Here is a 20,016-nt window from a genome sequence, read left to right on the forward strand (position 1 = left end):
ATAATTAGTATATTAGTTATAGCTTCCATGACAAAATTCCCTGAAGATGCCAGTAGCGCATTTCGGTTCTTACTGAACTGTAATTGCTGTGGTTTTCCACCATGAAAGGTTATTCTGTGAAAGCGATTGGTTTCATCATTTGGCCTTTTTCGCACTGATTTAACACTAACTTTTTACTTGCGGTACAGATTTTTTTTTTTAAACCAGACTTTTAAATAGACATACAAACACGTTGAGGGAATTGTATAGCAGGAAAACCAAACATTCCTGAATGTAGTGACCCTGGAAGCAGAATGATTGTTCTGCCCTTAAAAGCCTTATGTACTGATAGTCTCCAGATAGTTGTAAGCTGTGACTATCTATGAAGATAGCTTTGCAGATACTACCTTATTTTGTAGGATGTCAGTATTGGGAGTGTAGCATAAGCAAAGCCTGATTGAACTATTTCAACCAAGCAGGAGTTGCTACGTTCTGAACTTTCCACAAACAATTCACAAAATCTGTGCCCAAATTCAATCAAATCAAATGCAATCATTGTTTGAACTCTCCTACACAATGTAGGCAGAGGTAAATGTTCAGCACCTTATGTTCTAATATCAGAGGTCTGTTTTTAAAAATAATTTATTGCATGGTTCCATGAAGGATAGTGCTGCAGCGATGGCTCACTTTCTGGTGCTGGCCACCATGTACAGGGCCATTTGCAAGTGTTTGTCTGACAGGCACACATGCATGTTGAGTGGAGATAGAGATCGACCATAAGATTCCTGCTCATCTCCTCTGCCGCCCACCTAAGCCATCTGAAGAGCTGTAATTGGGCTCCTTCCTTCTCTGATGGGAGTGGTGTCTAATCCAACAATCCTCCCTTAATGTCTGAGAGTGGAGAGTTGGAATAGCAGTGAGACTGTCAACTGGGACGAAAAGCTGATATTCCGTAATGGGGTACCACATTGCAAATGAAAGATGCAAGGTACCAGATTTTGATGTTGGCTCTGTAAAGCAAGAGTATAGCCTTCCAGTAGAATGCCTCTTGTGTGTTTTCTAGCATTGGTTCTTTCATAGTTTCACATCCTATAGAAATTGTGTGTGAACCCTTAGTAAATCAGTACTACAGCAGTAAAAACAGATTTTCATAGCTGTGCAAAGCAAAACTCATTCTCTGACAGGCGATTGGTTGGCTCACAGCTGTAGTTTTTGTTTTTCTTGTGTTGAGTGCTGGATTCAGTGGTTTCTTTTGTACCCATGCTCCTGTGAAAGCAGGAGCTACAGTTGCAACATGCTTTTTAATATTCTTAATGTGTTTTTCAAGTATGAAAGAACAAAGTCCAGACTCTTAATAATGTGCATATTTTACCCCCTCAATATTTTATCTAAATCTTGTATCCAGGCCTTGTAGAAGAGGATTTACAAACAGCAAGAATTGGCGCATAAGCAACTTTTTCTGTGAGAAGATAACATGGTCTCCTCAAATGGGAATTCTCCAGTCAGCCCAGCTTGTTGGCCAAGTTAACCCTGCAGTATGGACAAGACCCGACAAGTTCATTGTTGATCCCCCACCCAGCTTGTCTACCAAAACCAGCTTGATCGATGACCTCAACCATTTTGATTTCAGCCTGACCCACATGCTGTTCACCCTTGCTGAACTCAACACCCACCCCTGCCCAGACCATCAATTACAGTATTTCAGTAGCCATGACTATGACCAACCCTCAACGATGACTAAAGTGTCAATCAGACCCTCGATGTCAGTCATACTCACCACAATTACCCCTTGCTAACTGCTGCAACCAGTAATTGAACACATCTTCATTTTTATCCCTGTCTTGTGCCAAAGTACTGAATCTTGCACTACCTTGAAATTCAGTAGTCTTTGCTGAGAGCAACTTTGAGGATAATGTGTTGGTGAAGATGATGGGAGCATGACTGAAGATGATGGGAGCATGATGGGAGCTTTTGGAGTTATTGAGGGCTGATGGGCACAGACACATATTTTCTCAGGCAGTAACAAAGTGGGAAACTTAACCCCTCTTTCAAGTATTTCCCCTTCCAGGGTATCCTTACTTACAAAGCACAATGCCACCTGTTTTGCCTCTGACATTTTGTATTGTTAACCTGTTCTACATTAGCATTCTGTCAATTTTTCTACCATCTAGTGGTTGGGTCGTGAAAACATGCTGAAAAAAGAAAAAGATTTTTGGGGCATCGCTCATATAGGGAGTCAGTTTGACTTATGTTGACGATTAATCCGCATTTCTGAAGTATGTGATCACCTTCTTCAGATTTCATTTTCAGCCACTGTGTTTGGAAAGATGTGTATTGTTAGGCACTGACATTTTGTTTCTGGTGGTGTTTCCTCTGCTATACTCTCCAATGGTCACCCACTCTGTCCATGCTTACTAAGATGGATCCTAAAGAATCTCCAGAGGTGAAATCAGCTATAAGACACATGAGATTGTAGTCTCCACTCTTTCTTTAGCATGCCATTTCTGATTGAGATGTCTAACCTCAGATTCCCCACATTGTGAATTGCTCCAGGCCCCAGATTGGATCTGGAAACTTTTGCTAGCAATTCCCTCGCATTTTGGCAGATGGCATAGTGCAGCTGTGCGTCCGATTCGTCCTGCCCCGGATGTGAAGTTTGGGGCCCCATATATACACCACCTCTGTGTGCTGACATCGGTTCCGTTCTTTCCGTGCATTCTCACTCTGATCCGGAGCTGCTTGAATCCTTTCCTCTTTACAGATTTAGTTTTTCTCAAAACTTAGTGTTCAGATATGTCTCCTTCTAAAACTACAGTGTCTAAGCAGTGTTGCGATTTTCATTGACAGATGTCAGTAACCAACACCCATGAAGTTTCTTTGGTGTCTAGGATCCAAACACAACTTGGCATGGTGCGTGTGTTGTGAGAAGATGAATGGCAAAGCCATCTGATAATGTCTCTAAAACTCACAAAAGTCACAGAAATGGTCCCAGTTGAGGGCTCACATGCGCTCCCACTCCCATGACTGCTGCCTTGACCGGTTGTGGTCAATGTCACGGAGTTCAGTTAGGTCAGAGAAGTCTAAGGAATATAAAAAATCTGAGCATGTATCTTAGTCATACTGCCACTCCCACTCCCAGATACCTAGAGTCCACGGATTGGTTCCCGCACATTGGAACCTATTCTGGTGCTGATCTAAGTGTGCCCGGACCCCTCAGGGGCATCAGTGATGCCAAACTCCTCAAGCTGAATCCGATCTTATATGCACAATCTTTGATGGCCCACTGGTCCCTCTGGCACAACTTTGGGCCCCAAGGATCTGAGGTGGCCTCCAGTCAGTTATTTATTTATAAAGTTTTGTATAAAAACTAGCAAAATAGTCACATATATGAATGACAGACACAACATTGAAAATAAACAGACTTGATCTATAATAATAGTCAACGATGAGGTCAAGCATCATAAACAGTAGTTAGTATGGTTACGTTTAATAAGGATGTTAAGTTGTTGATTTATAGAGCGCGTAGCTACCCAAGAGGGTCTCCCGGCTGGACAGGGTGGCTGGCCGAGCCACAAGACTGCTAAATAGCAACCCCAAGATAGAGAATCACGCTTGGCAACTAGGTTCTTGCGGAAGGCGATCAAAGAGTACCAGTTCCTGAGCTCAGCTGGAAGAGTGTTCCAGTGTTTGGGGCCCAGGTAAGAAAACGAGCGGCCTCTCATGTGAGCAAGGCGGAACCTGGGACTGAACGGTGAGAGGCTGGATGATCTCAGCTGTCGGGTGGGCACATAGGGTTTCACCAGGCTTTGGATGTAAGAAGGAGCCAAGCCAAGTTTGACCCGGAACATGTAGCATAAGGCCTTGAATTCGATGCGCTTGTTCACCCTGCTCTAGTGTAGTTTATGAAGCAGTGGTGAAACTTAGGCGTATCTAGGCAGCCGAAAAAGAAGGCGAGCTGCCGCATTCTGTTTGATCTGCAGGTGATGGATTGAGGATTTGTCTGCGCCCAGGTATAAAACATTGCCGTAGTCTGGTCTGGATGTCAACAGAGTCTGCATTACCATTCTCTGGGCGGCTGTTGGGATTAGCCAGAGGATCTTCTTAAGCAATTTGAGAACAGAAAAGTGGGTGGCAGTGACCCTGGACACCTGAGGTTTGAGGGAGAGGTTGTTATCCATAATAAAATCAAGATTCTTAACTTTGAGGACCGGAGCAGGCAATGGTCCCATAGCATCCAGCCAGTGGTTAACTACCCAGACTTCTGGGTTGTTACCCAGAACCAGGACCTCAGTTTTATTACCATTCAGCTTCAGAGCATTTCTAGTCATCCACGGGGAGACATTTCTCAGGCCAGGCTGGAGGGATCTTGATGCTGAGCAGCTGATGATGAGAAGATAATCTAGGTATCGTCTGCATATGAAAAGATGGTAAGTCCCGACTTCTCAGCAATGTCCGCCAAAGGGCGAATGTAGATATTTAAGAACAATGGGCTCAAAATCGATCCCTGAGGGACTCCGGAGGTTGATGCTAAGGTTTGCGATCTTGTGTTTGTCGAGAAGACCTGAAAGGTTCCATCTTTTAAAACGATCAGCCACCTCAAGGCCAAACCCTCAATGCCTGAGGCCTCAAGTCAGTCAGTCGGTCTATCAGAACGGAGTGTGACATGGTTTCGAAGGCCGCACTCAAGTCAAGCAGGATGAGGGCGGCAGTTCTTCCGGAGTCTAGTTGTTGCCTGAGACATTCCATGACCCCAAGTAGGGCAGATTCGGTGCTAGGGCTGGGTCGAAAGGATGTTGTCTTGGGGCAAAAACGTGGTTATCAGAAATTATTTTGCCTCTTTTTTTTAAGGACTCTGTAGATGAGATTCGGCTAACATCCGGTGGCAGAGAATTCCATAGCTTAGGTGCGACAACCGAGAAAGCTCTGGAGCCTGTTTTCTTTTTATAGAAACGTTGGGGTTTCAGAAGCAAGGAGTGCACTTCGCAAAGGTCTGCAACCTCCTGATTTTTCTAGCTTTTGGGCCAGATATCTGGGTCTATTAAAACGTAGGACTTTGAGTCATGCATGCAATGTTTAGTTGAATTCTTGCTTCATATGGTAGCCAATTCAGGGGTTTTAGAGCCTTGGGAAATGTCATTATATCTTTTTGTTTTGGAGACAAGTCTTGCTGCCGTATTAAGGGAGGCTCTTGGAGGGGCCAACTTGTATCGAGGTAGGCTGCATAGTGTGGCACTACCATATTTCAGTCTTCAAAGCAAGAGCTCGAACTGCTAGCTTTAGGTCTTCAAGTGGAGGGTAGGGTTTAAGTTTCCGCAGAATGCTCATCTGGTAATTCGCTCCTTTAGTGACTGTGCTAATGTGATCCTGCATATTCAGATGTTTGTCTAATGTAATTCCCAAGAATCTAGCAGAATCTATGATGTGAGGAGAGCAGTTGAGCGCTGTAAGGTGTTTCATCCACAGATCGATCTTGAAGTTATTCGGTGGTGAGATGAGAAGGAATTTGGTTTTGGCAGCCTTGAACTTGAGATGGTTATCCGTGAGCTAAAGATGAGCGTTTTGCAAAGTAGAATTGACGGATATAATGTGCTCTGGGGAGGCGATTTTGAGATACAATTGAGTGTTATCTGCAGACATGTGATGATGGATGTTAGCGGATTTTAAGGAGTTTGCTAGTGGTTCCAGGAATAGATTGAAGAGAATGGGTATGAGCAGATCCCTGTGGAACACAGAGTGACCGTGTAGGGCTTAGAAAGGTATTGATTCATTTTGACTCTTTGGGATCTATTTTGAAGCAATGACAAAAACCATTGCAATATGACCCCTGATAAGCCCATCCTCAGTTCCAGTAGGTTCAGTAGACTATCGTGTTTAACTGTGTCATATGCGGAAGATAAGTCCAGCAGTATCGGAAGGCATGATTCATTTAAATCTAGCATTTTTAATATGTCATCCACAACATAAGTGAATGCAGATTCAGTGCTGTGACCTTGACGGTAGCCTTATTGGTGTTGGTCAAGAAATCGAAAATTGTCTGTGTTTGCAGAGTTGGATCTGGACACATTTGGCTAGGAGCTTCGCAGGAGTAGGGATGTTGGAGATAGGTCGGAATTTGTTAGGATCAGAGCAGTCTGCATTCGTTTTTTTTAAGGTTGGTGGGGGGGTTACTTGTCCTACTTTTAGACAGTCGGGATAGTGCCTTGACGTAGCAAGGCATTTACAATCTTGGACCATAAGGGGAGAATGATGGCTTTGATCTCTTTCAAGGTAGAGGGTCAGTGAAGTGATTAGATGGGTTAAATGATGAAAGAATTTTGTAGATGCCACTTTCATTGATTGATGTGAAAGTATGCCAGGTTACTGCTGGCGGATCTTTCCCCGACCCCAACTGTGATACTCTGTCTCAATTTGAGGCTGACGCGTTCCTCAGACTTGGTGCTACTGACGTCAGCCCTGAGGTGACGTCCTTTTCTGCCCTCGGCGCCACCACCAGTTCGAACTTTGACCCTTTGGCACAGACACTAGAAATGGAGTCAGTTGTCAATCTTTAAAACACATTCCCCAATACGGAGACCATGCTAGTATGCCCATTCGGACCCGTAAACATATGTTCATCATTGTGATGATGGTGGTGATGATGACATTGATCTTTACAATATACAGGACTCCAGTGGCTTGGATACCTACTCACATACTGGAATATCCTCCCCAAATGTGGCCATGGCAACAGAGGAGTCCATTTCCCTCGCTACATTAATTAGGAAAGCTGTGGATGTGCTTGACATCCCTTTACCGATGACAGAGGTCCTAAACCCTGGCCAAACCATCCAAGAATCTCTTCTGCCTTTAATAAGTCCCTGACCGATATGCTGGTGGGCACCTGGACAGAGCCAGGATCTTGTCCATTGGTTAATAGACATGTTGCAAGGTTGCCTATCAACAGTGGGACAATATCCGTCTCCTGGGGATCCTGATTTTCTGCTTTAACTTCCCAATCCAGAGATCCTGGTAGTGCAGGTATCTGGGTTACCTGAACCACAATGCATTCCCCACTACTCACCAAGAGTGATTCAAAACAAATGAAGATATTTACTAAGTGTGTGTTCTCCTCTATCAATCTTGCCTTCCGGTCCATCGATGCTTCTCCCCTTCTGGCGAGCTATTTGTATGCGCTGTGGTGCAGAGTGGCAGACATCTTGCCAGCTGTCCCAGATGGTATACGCCCTACCCTGCAGTGTCTATTTACAGATGGCTAAGATGCAGTGAACTACTCCATTCGCTCGGGATTGGGCAAGACACAGGATAGGGCAGTCTGGACCAGTGTGATGTTTCGGCCTTGCCTGGATTCGCTATATGGCCTTTTCTTCGGATGTCTAGCAATCCCTAATCAATATGTCCTTCAACAGTTCTAGGCTGTATGGCACGAAAGCGGACTCAGTGTGGAGACATTTAAGGTGCTCAAAGCCAGTGCTTGGTCTCTGGGTGTAGGTTCACCGCTACGATAGACATCCCCAACAGCATCAACCCTTCCAAGGCTTTGGTACGGAGTGCTAGCAGGGGTTACATCAATTTCTGCCTCAGAATCAACAGGCCTCCGGTCCTTTTGTAGTAGAGGCTGAGGAACAGGCCGACAGCTTCCAGGCCACCAGGGGGCATTGTTCTACCCAGACAACAGCTCCTGTTCCTCAGCTGCACAAAACCACTTTAGATTATCCTTGGCAACTCATGATCGCCTGGTGGGTGCGGTGTATTGCCATCTACCTCCCAGGGTGGAGTAGTATCACATCCAACCAATGGGTGCTCCACATCGTGAAACATCATTACTCCCTGCCCTCCCTGTCACGGACATGCAACCCACACCACAACATCCCTCTTGGAGGACCACTTGTCCATACTTCATGGAGACTTGGCTAAAGGGGCAGTAGAGAGGGTGCTGGCATCGGAGATCAGGGCTGGCTGATACTCGCCCCATCCTAGGTTTTCGCTCTCTGAACTTATTCCTCTGGAATGGAAAGTTCAAAATGCTCTCCCTGGCCCAAGTTCTGTGTACCCTGAACCCAGGAAACTCAATGCAGAGTTGGATTTGCAGGACACCTACTTCCACATCGCTGTCCCAACCCCACAGACGTTGCCTGTTGTTTCAGGTAGGCCAATAGCACTTTCAGTTCTAAGTGCTTCCTTTTTGCCTTACCTGTGCAAAAAGGTGATGGTGGTGATAGTACACCATCTGCAGAGTAGGGGGCTACCAATTTTCTAATTCCTTGATGACTGGCTACTGAAGGCAGGATTGCAGCAAATAGTTGTAAACCAACTGCATATGACAACCAATATGTGACAGGGTTAAGCTTTTCCATCAATGTGTTGAAGTCAAACCTGACTCCTTCACAACTTCTCCCATTTATTGGAACCACCCTCGGACCAGTGCTCTTTTGAGCTTTCCCTCCACCTCAACAAGCCCAGGATATTCTTGCTATGATCCCAATGTTCCAATCCTTGACCCGAGTCTCAGTGAGTGGCTTTGAGGCCTGTGGTCCTCTCTGCCTCCTGCATCTTACTCTTGAACCATGCAAGGTTGCACACGCCGTCCCTGCAGTGGGATCTGAAATCTCAGTGGGCTCAGCACCAAGGAAACACCTCCGATTTCATCCAGGTGTCAAGAGTATGCAAATCTGCAGTGGTGTCTGCTTGGTGTTAGTTGGTCTGGTAACAGGCCCCTCTCCCTACCCCACCCAGAGCTAGCAGTTGTGATGGATGCATTATTGTTGGGTTGGTCAGTTCATCTGGGAGAGGTTGAGATAGGAATCTGGTCCCCTGACCTCCACATAGTCTTGTTGGAGTTGCAAGTGATTCGCTTTGCATTGAAGGCATTATTCCAGCCGTAATGGGGACACAGGTTCTGGCGGCAAACAACCACCTTGTGATACTGCAACAACCATGGTGGTGTGGGGTCATGGGCTTTGTGCTAGGAGGCGCTATATCTCTGGAAATTGCAGAACGTTAAGGGCTTCTCTCTGATTGCCCAATACATGGCAGGATCTTTAAATGCCATGGTGGACAAGCTCTGCAGACATTACCTACTGGATCACGAATGGCAGTTGCACCTGGAGGTGGCCTGCAATGGTGTGAACCCTGGCTTGATCTGTTTGTCGCCGCATAGAACGCATAGTGTCAAAACCTTTGCTCGTTGGAGTTCTCAAGGTATCCTCTACCATGCCTTCCGTTAGAACAGAGTGTTGGGACTCGTGTGCTTTCCCTTTCCTACCTCTCCTGCCCAGAGTACTGAAGAAAGACCAGGCACAAGCCATCTTAGTGGCCCGAACTTGACAAGGAGAGTGGTATCCTCTTAAAGTCACCTGTTGTGATGCAATTTTTGAAAGGGCTCATCCATATATTCCTGCCAACACCTTTTATGATGATGCAGTGGGGCCTTAATTTGGTTCTCACCCACCTGAGCCGCACGCCATTTGAACCAATGCATATTGGTTGTCTAAGTCTACCGACAATCAAAACAGTGTTTCTCATTGTCATAGTTTGTACAGCAACTGTGCACCCTTTTCTTTCCAGACAAACTGGTCCTTCAGACAAAAGTGACATTCCTATTGAAAATAGTGACCATCACCTTGCTGGATTTCTATGGTCCTCTTCACCCCTCCAAGGAGGAGGATTGGCTCCTGACTTGACCCCAAGAGGGCCCTTACCATACATAGATCGAACTAGAGACCACCAATTGGATGACCAACTTTTTGTTGGTTTCTCTGGAGCAAAAAAGGGCAAAGCAGTACAAAAGAACTGTCTCCGGTTGGATTGTTGCTTGTATTAACCAAAGGCTAGCCAAAAAGAACCCCCAGAAGTTTTGCATTCGCGTTCCACCAGAGCAAAGTCTGCATCCACTCTGCTGGTGGGGCGTGCCAATCTTGGACATCTGCCAGGCTGCCACGTAGGCCTACCGCTATACATTCACAAAGCGCTACTGCCTGAACAGACATTGCCTATGCACAGCATATGAATCCAGAATAGATTCAAGCTGGAAGAGGAAAATGTTACCTACAAGAATACATTTGCTGTTTGAAACATTCTGAATTCACATGTAACTCTTCCATCTCCCTAGCGAAGAGGTGTGGCTTTCAGGTAAAGGTGAGAAAGCAGTAAAATAACTAAATAAGCCCTAAGACACCACAAGTCACCAAAAAGGGCAAAAGGAATCTGAAGATGGCAACTACTGACTGGGGCATTTAGAGGGATGGCACATCGTAGAGGGATGGCGCTGCCTGCCTACTGGTCGATCCCCAGAAACAGAAATCATGACATTTCCTTACTTAACCACTAGACGGCGGAAGAATGAACAGCGTCTGAATTCAGAAAAGTCTTTAAGCTATAAAATTATTGTTATAAGTAACCTTTACTTTCCTGAATCAGGCAACAACGGGACGCCTTCAAATGCAGAAGAGTAATTAATGGAAACCACATTCATAATAAGTAAATGGCTTAACGGTTGAAAATGATAACCTTCATTTAGAACACTGATTCCGTTCAGTCTTGACTCAAGTGTGCCATTTAGGTCCCTTAATTGATGTTCATTAAGCATTTTCAAAGTTTGAAATTTCACATTTTCGATCCAGAGTTTAAGTAAAAGCCGTTGTTCAGGGTCATTGACTGTACATGTAGGCAGCCTTGTAAGATGTACAATTTGTCTGCTGAAATGTTCTACTCATTCTGCTGATTGTCCTATTTTCTGACTTAGGTTCTCAAGCCACATTACTCATATATCCAATATATTTCACGTGAAATACAGCTTTTGGTCTAAAGGGTTCAGAACTTTTCAGAAGTCCTAAAGCTATTCTAAGAACTTTCCACTTTGCCCAGAATGTATTAATTTCTTTTCCCGTGCACAAATATGTAACTAACACAAACGGTGGATGGTTAAAACCTTTATTGATATCTTATGGCATTCACTTTGTTTTTGCTATTTTCTAGCTCACGTTAACACCTACCCAGCAACAAATTTTAATACAACAGGCACAGGCGCAGCTGCTGGCAGCCGCAGTGCAGCAGCATTCTGCTAATCAACAACATAGTGCTGCAGGTGCAACCATCTCCGCCACCGCCGCTACTCCGATGACACAGCTACCCCTCTCTCAGCCGATCCAAATTGCACAGGTCTGTATGTTAACCAGTTGATGATTCCTACTGTACTACTCTGCTTGAGATTTTGTTGTAATCGATTATTAAAGAAAACCTAAATCTAGCAATGCCCCTATATGAAAATGTGTTGAAGAACCTATAGATTGTGCATGAAAACGCAGTAATGGGGAACTCTCATACTTACGGTTGCACATCTTTTGCAGCTTTTATTTTTCAAGTTGCTTGGTAACCGGTATTACATTTAAAGATGTTATTGATCCATGCCATTCACAACCATTTGTTTCTCCCAGGCCCACTGCAATTATTGATGCCCAGGTGGCAAAGTGTTGCCCGACTACCCCTTGTGTTGTCTTTTGAGGGTCTAAGCAAACAAAAGGTCTCAAGCAGGCAGTGGATTGCTTTCAACTTCAAAGAGAAACATCCCTTCCACCACCAACAGTGCAAAAAACCTGGGAAGGGTTGAAGTTTTGTTTTATTTTGTGCCTATATGCTTTACATAATGTTTGACTGGGATCAGCCTTTAACCAGAGAGATTCTCACTCCGTTTGTGTAGAAGTATGCATCTGAAAGAAACACGTTAGTTAGATTCCTCACCTTAGAATATCCCCAGGCGTCAGGCTGGATCCGGAAAGATTTTTGTAGCAATACCCCTTGCGCGTCGCTAGGCGTCGTCTGCGGCTCCGCGTCCGTCGTTGGCATCGTGCGCCGGAATGACGTCGTCGGAGTACTTAGACACCGCCCTCGCGCGCTTACGTCAGTTCTTCTTTTTTCGCGCCAGACAGCGCCGATCCGGGAAGAGCTTACCCCTTGGTCAATTTTTGACTAAACTCTTTGACTCTTTTTGGTCTTCTGTCGACTCGACTCTGGTGCCGGTAGGATGCCTGGGTTTAAAGCCTGTGACTCCTGTCATCGACTGATGTCGGTGACGGGCCACCATCGCCGGTGCCTTTACTGACTGGGGGCCGACCACGACGCGGAGTCGTGCCCCGATTGTCAGGCCGTGACCTCGAAGGCTAGGCGGGAGCGGCACTCGGCTCCGCGCCGCTCACGGTCCCGGTCCAGGAGGTGGTCCAAGGACCGGTCGCGGAGCCGCAGTCACCATCATCGCTCGTTGGGCTCGAAGTCTTCGGGTAAGTCGAAGCGATCAAAGAAGTCCAAGAGGCGACACTGCTCTTCGGACTCCCTTCGCCGGTCGCGCGACTCGGCCGAGGGTCAGGGTGGTCCCACTCCCGCAGCTCAGTCGGATCCGCAGGAGCCGCGTCCGTCTCCTTACCCGCCGGTCTCTGGGACTGACGCGACTCCGGCGGAGGTCAGTGCCTTCCTCTCGGCCATGAGGGACCTGGCTCCGCCGTCGACACCTGCCGGCGCGCCTCGCGGGATCGACTGGGCGACCTCGTGTGCCGGCGGCTCCGGCGCCATCGACCACTTCGGTCCTGACGCCGCAGGTCCCCGAGGGATCCAGGCCTGGATCTCTGCCGCCTCACGACGCCTCCTCCACTGGCGCCGACACCGGTTCCGCCTCCGGCGCCGTTTCCGGACGACGCCGTTCCCCGGTTTAGCCCCTGTCCGGACCCGGCGTCGCACCGGACGCAGATGGATGAGCGTTTGATCTTCCGCCCGGCTCCGATCATTCCTCCTGTTTATCTGGAATCAGATGACGGGGGCGACTGGGAGGGGTCTGAGGACCCTATGGCCATATAGGGCCAACTTTCACAGGACTGGGCAGACGAACTGGGGGATGCCAGTGGTCTGGACACCTCACCGGACGCTGGATTAATCTCTCCTCCGACTGTGGCCTCGGAGGAAGGTGCAGCTTTCTCAGTGGTGCTGCGCAAGGCGGCCGAAGCCCTGGGGCTCGAGTTGCCTGCTGTGGCCGTGAGGACTAATATCCTCACAGAGGTGCTTCAACCGTCAGCAAGCTCCACAGAGCCTTTGCTGCAGTTCAATGAGGCCCTCATCGACGTTCTGCAGGGCACTTGGTCCAAGCCCTCCACAGTTCCTCCTGTGGATCGGAACGTGGCCCGGCGCCACCGCCCTGCTCCAGGCGACCCCAGTTTCCTGTCCCAACACCCCACCCCCAAGAGCCTGGTTATCCAGGCCTCCACTTCCCAATCCTCCTTCCCGTCCGCCCCTCCGGATTGGGAATCCAAGAGGCTGGAACAGTTCGGAAAGAAACTGTTCTCTTCCCAGAGTTTGGGCCTGCGGTCTTTGAACACCGCTTGCCTCTTGGACCGTTTCTCCCACTCTCTGTGGGATGCGGTTGAGGACGTGCTGCCCCTGTGTCCGGAGGAGGTCCGGTCACGTCTCTCCCAGGCACTTGCTGACGGGCGAGATGCAGCGCGACATGCCATACGGTGTGGACTAGACACCACGGACTCGCTGGGTAGGGCGATTTCCACCACGGTGGCGCTCCGACGCCATGCCTGGCTGCGGTCCACGTCTTTTTCGGGGGATGTCCAGAGTACCCTCATGGATATGCCCTTTGATGGCACTCGCCTTTTTGGTGAGAAGGCGGATAGTGTGCTGGCTCGTTTTAAGGACTCCCGGGCTACGGCCACGTTCTTGGGTCTCTCTGCCCCACGGCCGCAAACATCCGCCTTTCGCCCCTTTCGTGGCCAAGGAAGGGGTGCGCCTCCTCACGTCCGCCTAGCCACCGGCTGCAGAACCAACCTGCACGCGGACGTGGGTTCCGCCGTGGCGGTACTAGAGGACAACGTGCCGGTCAGTCCACATCCACCCCGGCAGCATCCGCCTCAAAGCCCTCCTAGTCCGAGCTTTCAGGCCCATTCCACGCCAGTGGGCGGCAGAGTTCGCCATCACCTGCTCCACTGGCGCTCCATCACTTCGGACAGGTGGGTGCTGCAAATCGTCCGAAGGGGCTACTCCCTCCCCTTCGAGACGACCCCTCCAGCCATGCCACTGCAGTGCCACCGTATATCGGAGGATCACTTGAATCTTCTGCGGGAGGATGTTACGGCCTTCTTGGCCAAAGCGGCCGTCAAGCGCGTTCCTGGTCCAGAAGTAGGCCGTGGTTGCTATTCCCACTACTTTCTAGTTCCCAAGAAGGGCAGAGGGGGCCCACGCCCTATCTTGGACCTCAGGAGCGTCAACGCCTTCCTCCGGAAGGAACGGTTCAAGATGCTAACTTTAGCTCACGTCCTGGCTGCCCTCGACCCCGGAGACTGGATGGTAGCGTTGGACTTGCAGGACGCCTATTTTCACATCCCCGTCCTGCCGGCCCACCGGCGTTACCTGCGGTTCACGGTGGGTCAGGAGCACTTTCAGTTCACCGTGCTCCCCTTCGGCCTCACCAGTGCCCCTCGGGTATTCACGAAAGTGATGGCTGTGGTCGCAGCTCACCTGCGCAGATCGGGGGTTCCAGTCTTCCCCCTATCTCGACGACTGGCTGTTGAAGGCGGGCTCGCCCCAGCAAGTCGTCTCCCACCTCCAGACTACGGCTGACTTCCTGCATTTGCTGGCGTTCTCCATCAACGTGCCGAAGTCACACCTGAGACCCTCCCAAAAGCTCCTCTTCATCGGAGCGGTTCTAGATTCGGAGCAGTTCCGGGCTTATCCTCCGGAACAGCGGGTCCTGGACATTCAGGCTCTGATTCCCATCTTTCGACCTCTATCCTGGGTTTCGGTCAGGTTGGTGCTGCGGCTTCTGGGGCTGATGGCCTCCTGCATCCTGTTGGTGCATTACGCCAGGTGGGGAATGCGGGCTCTGCAGTGGGACCTGAAGTTTTCATTGGGCCCAGCATCGCGGCAACCTGTCCGACCATGTCTTGATCTCGGAGGGCACTGCGAAACAGTTGCAGTGGTGGCTCACGGACCGCGATTGGGTCAGCGGCAGATGCCTCTCCCTACCCCAACCGGAGCACGTAGTAGTGACGGACGCGTCCCTCCTGGGATGGGGGGGCCATGTGGGAGAGGTGTAGATCAGAGGACTCTGGTCTCCTTGTAGCCATCACTTCCCTTAGAAGGGTCAGTGAGATAAAAGCACTTACCATACAAGAACCTTTTCTTCAAATGCACCAGAACAAGGTTGTTCTCCGTACCAACCCAAAATTCCTACCTAAAGTCATTTCCCCTTTTCACCTAAACCAATCTGTAGAATTACCAGTATTTTTCTCGCAACCTCAGACCGTTGCAGAAAGGGCTCTACACACGCTAGATGTCAAACGAGCCTTACTTTACTATATCCAAAGAACACAACCTTTCAGAAAGACCAAACAACTGTTTGCCTCTTTCTCTCCACCACACAAGGGCAACCCCATCTCAAAATCGGGGATAGCTAGGTGGATTGTAAAATGCATCCAGATTTGCTACCACAAAGCAAAACAAACGCTATCCGTTCCTCCTAAAGCCCATTCTACACGGAAGATAAGGGCTTCAATGGCTTTTCTAGGGAACATCCCATTAGATGATATCTGCAAAGCAGCTACATGGTCAACACCGCACACTTTTACTAAACACTATTGTGTAGATGTGCAAACCAAGCAACAAGCTAGTGTGGGCCAGGCTGTACTAAAAACATTATTTCAAACCACTGCAACAGATACCGGTGGTCGCCGCTAAGGTTGGGAACTGCTATATAGTCTATGCAAAAGTGTGTAATCTGTAGCTCGTATGTCTCGAACGGAATATGCTACTTACCAGTATGCATCTGTTCTTGGCATGTAGAGCTGCAGATCTACACACGCCCACCCGCCTCCCCGGCTACCTGTATCTGTTCCAGTCTTATCTTATTTAGATACAACACACATGGGTTTCTTCACTGTTATTACTATGCTCCATCTTTCCCTGCTGGCGAAAAACAATCTGAGGATGGAGCCGAAGCCCATGCGCAATACGATCCAAAGGAGGAGTCACCGACCTCGTGACTTCCAAAGACTTTCCAAGAGGAAAAACAAACTGCAAACATCCGGGCCCAACACCAGATGGCGATCTATGCAAAAGTGTGTAGATCTGCAGCTCTACATGCCAAGAACAGATGCATACTGGCAAGTAGCATATTCCATACTGGTAAGTAGCATTTTCCTTCAAGTCTTTGATCACCCATTGGGCGGTCTCTTTAATCCCAATGGTGAGGTGAATGGCCACCCTCCCAGAGAAGGCAATTGCATCAGCCATTCACCTGCAGTTTCAGATATTTTTAGTTGTCATCTGCTTTGCAGTCTTGGGGCATCCTCTGCCTATGCTTAACAAACACTAAACTATATATCTGAGCTAAATGGCTGGTATCAACTTTGCCCAGGAGCTTTAACACACTTATTTAGCTATAAAATGGCTGCTCCACAAAAGAAAGTTTAGAGTTAACTTGCTTCTTATTCTTCCCATTGTGTTAATCAGAACAGGGTTTGTAATACTAGTTAGTGTGTGCTACTAATGTTATAGGATTTGTACTGGTAGTATTTAGTTCCTCTTTGTCCTTCAGGTTGAAAATGAAAAGACATGGAGTTATTTTCTCGGGTAGTCGAAGGGGCTGAATTGAGATATTCTCTTTGAAGCAGAGAATAACTGCATACCTCTATTATAGGATATTGCCTTATTGATTTTTCTTTTTTGTTTTTAAAGTTCATGGGGCTCTGAGGAATATTTTGTACCATTAGAACACTTTCACTGAACTTGGTGTATGTTCCTTAATGATTCTTTCTGGTGTAATCATACGCTTGTATTCCTCATCTCACTGAGTTTTTTTAGCCTCTGATGGAATATACTTGGGGGTAGAATGCCAGGGAATGTGGAAGTACACTTTACGTAGTCATTTCATGAAAGGTAATTTAATAATAATTAGAATATGAAAGACACTCATTAAGGTTTGGTCCAAGGGAAAATGTGTAGAAGTAAAGAGACACTTGTAGTGCAATCATATGTTTAATCCACAGTCCGTTCTAGATGGCACATCAGTTTTGAGGTCAACGGACATAACCGTCAGTGGAGATTTAAGAAAACGGTTCTCCCTCAGAACAGATGTAAAGTCTACAAAACCCCACATTGCACTACCATAGATGCTGTTGCAGAGGCTTCAGCATCCTATATCACAAGTATAGGACCATTCCTCTACCTCAACTCTGACTTATCTCAACCCTCTTGCTACTACTCTTTCCAGTGCCATACTCTATTTCTCACCCCATACCTCTATCTAGATCTTTAATCTACATATACTTAATTCCTTTAAGCTTCTATATACTTTCCATGTACTTATGTATCTATATATTACTGTTCTTCTAGTTCAGCATATACAATGCACAATCCTATTTCTCACCCTATACCCCTCTCAATATATTTTCTACCTCAACTTTCTGACACATCTCACACCCCTTTCTACTATTCTTTCCAATGTACTACCCTATTTCTCACCCTATTCCTCTATCGATATATCCTCTACTTCCACTATATCATTCATCCCATGCCACTACTATGATCCCTAAAATAACCCTTTCTAGACGTGTCCCCACTCTAACACTCTTTGGATCATCTCATACCTTTTACTATACCGATCCCCCAAAACCAGCCTTCCTAACGCCTTCCCTCTGACTCTTCCCCTCCACTATACTTTTCAATCCAAACAACAGACCAGCATGCCCACTCATATTTCACTATACTAATCCTTTATAGGTTCCAGAGTAGCATGCTACTCGCCAAAAAAGTGCTTCAACAACCAATCAGGGGTAACAAGCACAATATCAATGCAAACCTTTTTCCCTCTTCTATTCCTCCGCCGTCCTTCTCAATTCAAATAACTGACTAATATCCACTACTCAAATTACTTTCGTATTTCACTATACTAATTCACCACTTATCCTATGTGGGTTCCGGAGTAGCGTGCTACTCCCCGAAAAAGATTCAACGCCTCGTCAGGGGTAGTAAGCGCTATATAAATGCAATTACAATACAATACAATCTGCCAAATCTTGCCTCTGTATCATAAGCCATGACCAGTATGTAACTGGGTTGTCCTTAAATTATCTTTGATTAAGATTGTGAGAGAACATAATCCATAGATAAAAGTATTCAAACTTTCCATCATTTCCCTTTAACAGGGGTGCAGCTGTCAGGGGTGGAGCTGGTGCGGTGGTACCAAGCTGATGGTTTTGAGGGTCACTCTACTCCCTAGTTGTGTCTGTATATCTGAAAGAAACACGTTAGTTAGATTCCTCATCTTAGAATATCCCCAGGCGTCAGACTGGATCCGGAAGATTTTTCGTCAGCAATACCCCTTGCGCGTCGCTAGGCGTCGTCTGCGGCTCCGCGTCCGTCGTTGGCGTCGTGCGCCGGAATGACGTCGTCGGAGTACTTAGACGCCGCCCTCGCGCGCTGACGTCAGTTCTTCTTTTTTCCGCGCCAGTAAGCGCCGATCCGGGAGAGCTACCCCTGTTAGTCTTTTTTGACTAAACCTTTTTGATCCTTTTTGATCCTTTTTGATCCTGGTCAATCGACATCTGGTGCCGGTAGGATGCCTGGATTCAAGGCTTGCGATGATTGCCATTGTAACGCCCTGAACGTCTCAGGATCGTTTAACAGACACGATAATGAGAACGCAACCACTTGTGAAGGTTTAGTTATTTTAATGAAGGCAAAAACAATACAAGGAATAAACAAAGGTTATAGTCACTGGAATCCTCCAGGCTAAGTACGTTACCAGCCCACAGCACGGATGGTCCTAACCGTCCTCTGCATATACGCCGATCCCGGCGTATGCCAACAGAGGGCAGAAATGAAATGGCCGACAATGCCAATCGGTAGGCTGTGAGGGGCACGAAGAGTTTTGGGGAGAATCGAGGAGTCAGGGAAACACCCAGCCGGGGTCTCTACCTGAAGGGAGCAGCCGCTCAACCTCTTCCTCAGACTGCACCGGGACGCGGAGTCACCTCCTGGTGATGCGTCACCGATACCCCAATCACAAGCAAAGAAGACTGAACCGAGAGCAGCCGCTCGATCGATCCTGTGGACTTCCGAGTCTGTAACGCGGCAAACACCTCCTGGTGTGCGTTACAGCTGGCAGTCCCTGTATCTCTGGTCGGGCTGGGAGTTACGACTCCAACCAGCAAAAGCGCCACTGCGCTTTGACTCAGCCGAGTCAAAAAGCGAAGCTCAATGGTTATCCGGTAGAGCTTCCGGGTCCTTCACAGGTGACGATGGGGCAAGACACGGCCCAGGGAGTAACGACTCGACCTACCTCCGTTCTTGCCTTACTGGAGCACCACTCTGGAACACTGCTCTTCACTAAGCAGGTACGTCGGTGTAAACACAATATCCGACAGCGTTGTACCTCCCGGTTCCTCCCTTTATAGGGCGTGTTTTCCTTGAGTTATGTAACAGCTCTCCTGTTTACATAAGGGCATGTTTTCCTTGAGTTATGTAACAGCTCTCCTGTTTACATAAGGGCGTGTTTTCCTTGAGTTATGTAACAGCTCTCCTGTTTACATAAGGGCGTGTTTTCCTTGAGTTATGTAACAGCTCTCCTGTTTACATAACCTCTCAACCGCTAAGCATCCTGGGAGATGTAGTCCGTTTTCGCTGGTTACCGTTTTCCTCCCCTCGCATGACAGGAATTCTTGACAGCCATCGACTGATGTCGGTGACCGATCACCACCGCCGGTGCCTCTACTGCCTAGGCCCCGACCACGACGCGGAGTTGTGTCCCGATTGCCAGGCGTTGACTTCGAAGGCTAGGCGGGAGCGGTCCCGCAAGCTTCTCGAGGTTCGCCACTCGGCTCCGCGCCCTGCGCAATCCCGGTCCAGGAGGAGGTCCAAGGATCGGTCGCGGAGCCGCAGCCGACGCCATCATCGATCGTTGGGCTCCAAGTCGTCGGGTAAGTCCAAACACTCTAAGAAGTCCAAGAGACGGCATCGCTCTTCGGACTCCCCTCGCCGGTCGCGCGACACGGC

The 20,016-nt window shown here is 48.0% G+C and overlaps 1 protein-coding gene across 8 annotated transcripts in view; it reads left to right on the forward strand.

The window, feature by feature from the left end:
- The window catches only part of POU2F1 (POU class 2 homeobox 1), a 668,152-nt gene that overhangs the window by 367,320 nt on the left and 280,816 nt on the right, over positions 1-20,016 (forward strand). For all 8 annotated transcript variants that reach the window (XM_085621115.1, XM_085621114.1, XM_085621116.1 and 5 more), the window contains one exon: positions 10,954-11,136. In XM_085621115.1, the coding sequence (XP_085477241.1) occupies positions 10,954-11,136 (183 nt within the window). The remainder of the gene's footprint in view (positions 1-10,953; positions 11,137-20,016) is intronic.

This window comes from Triturus cristatus, chromosome 8 (assembly GCF_964204655.1).
Source record: "Triturus cristatus chromosome 8, aTriCri1.1, whole genome shotgun sequence".
NCBI lineage: Eukaryota > Metazoa > Chordata > Amphibia > Caudata > Salamandridae > Triturus > Triturus cristatus.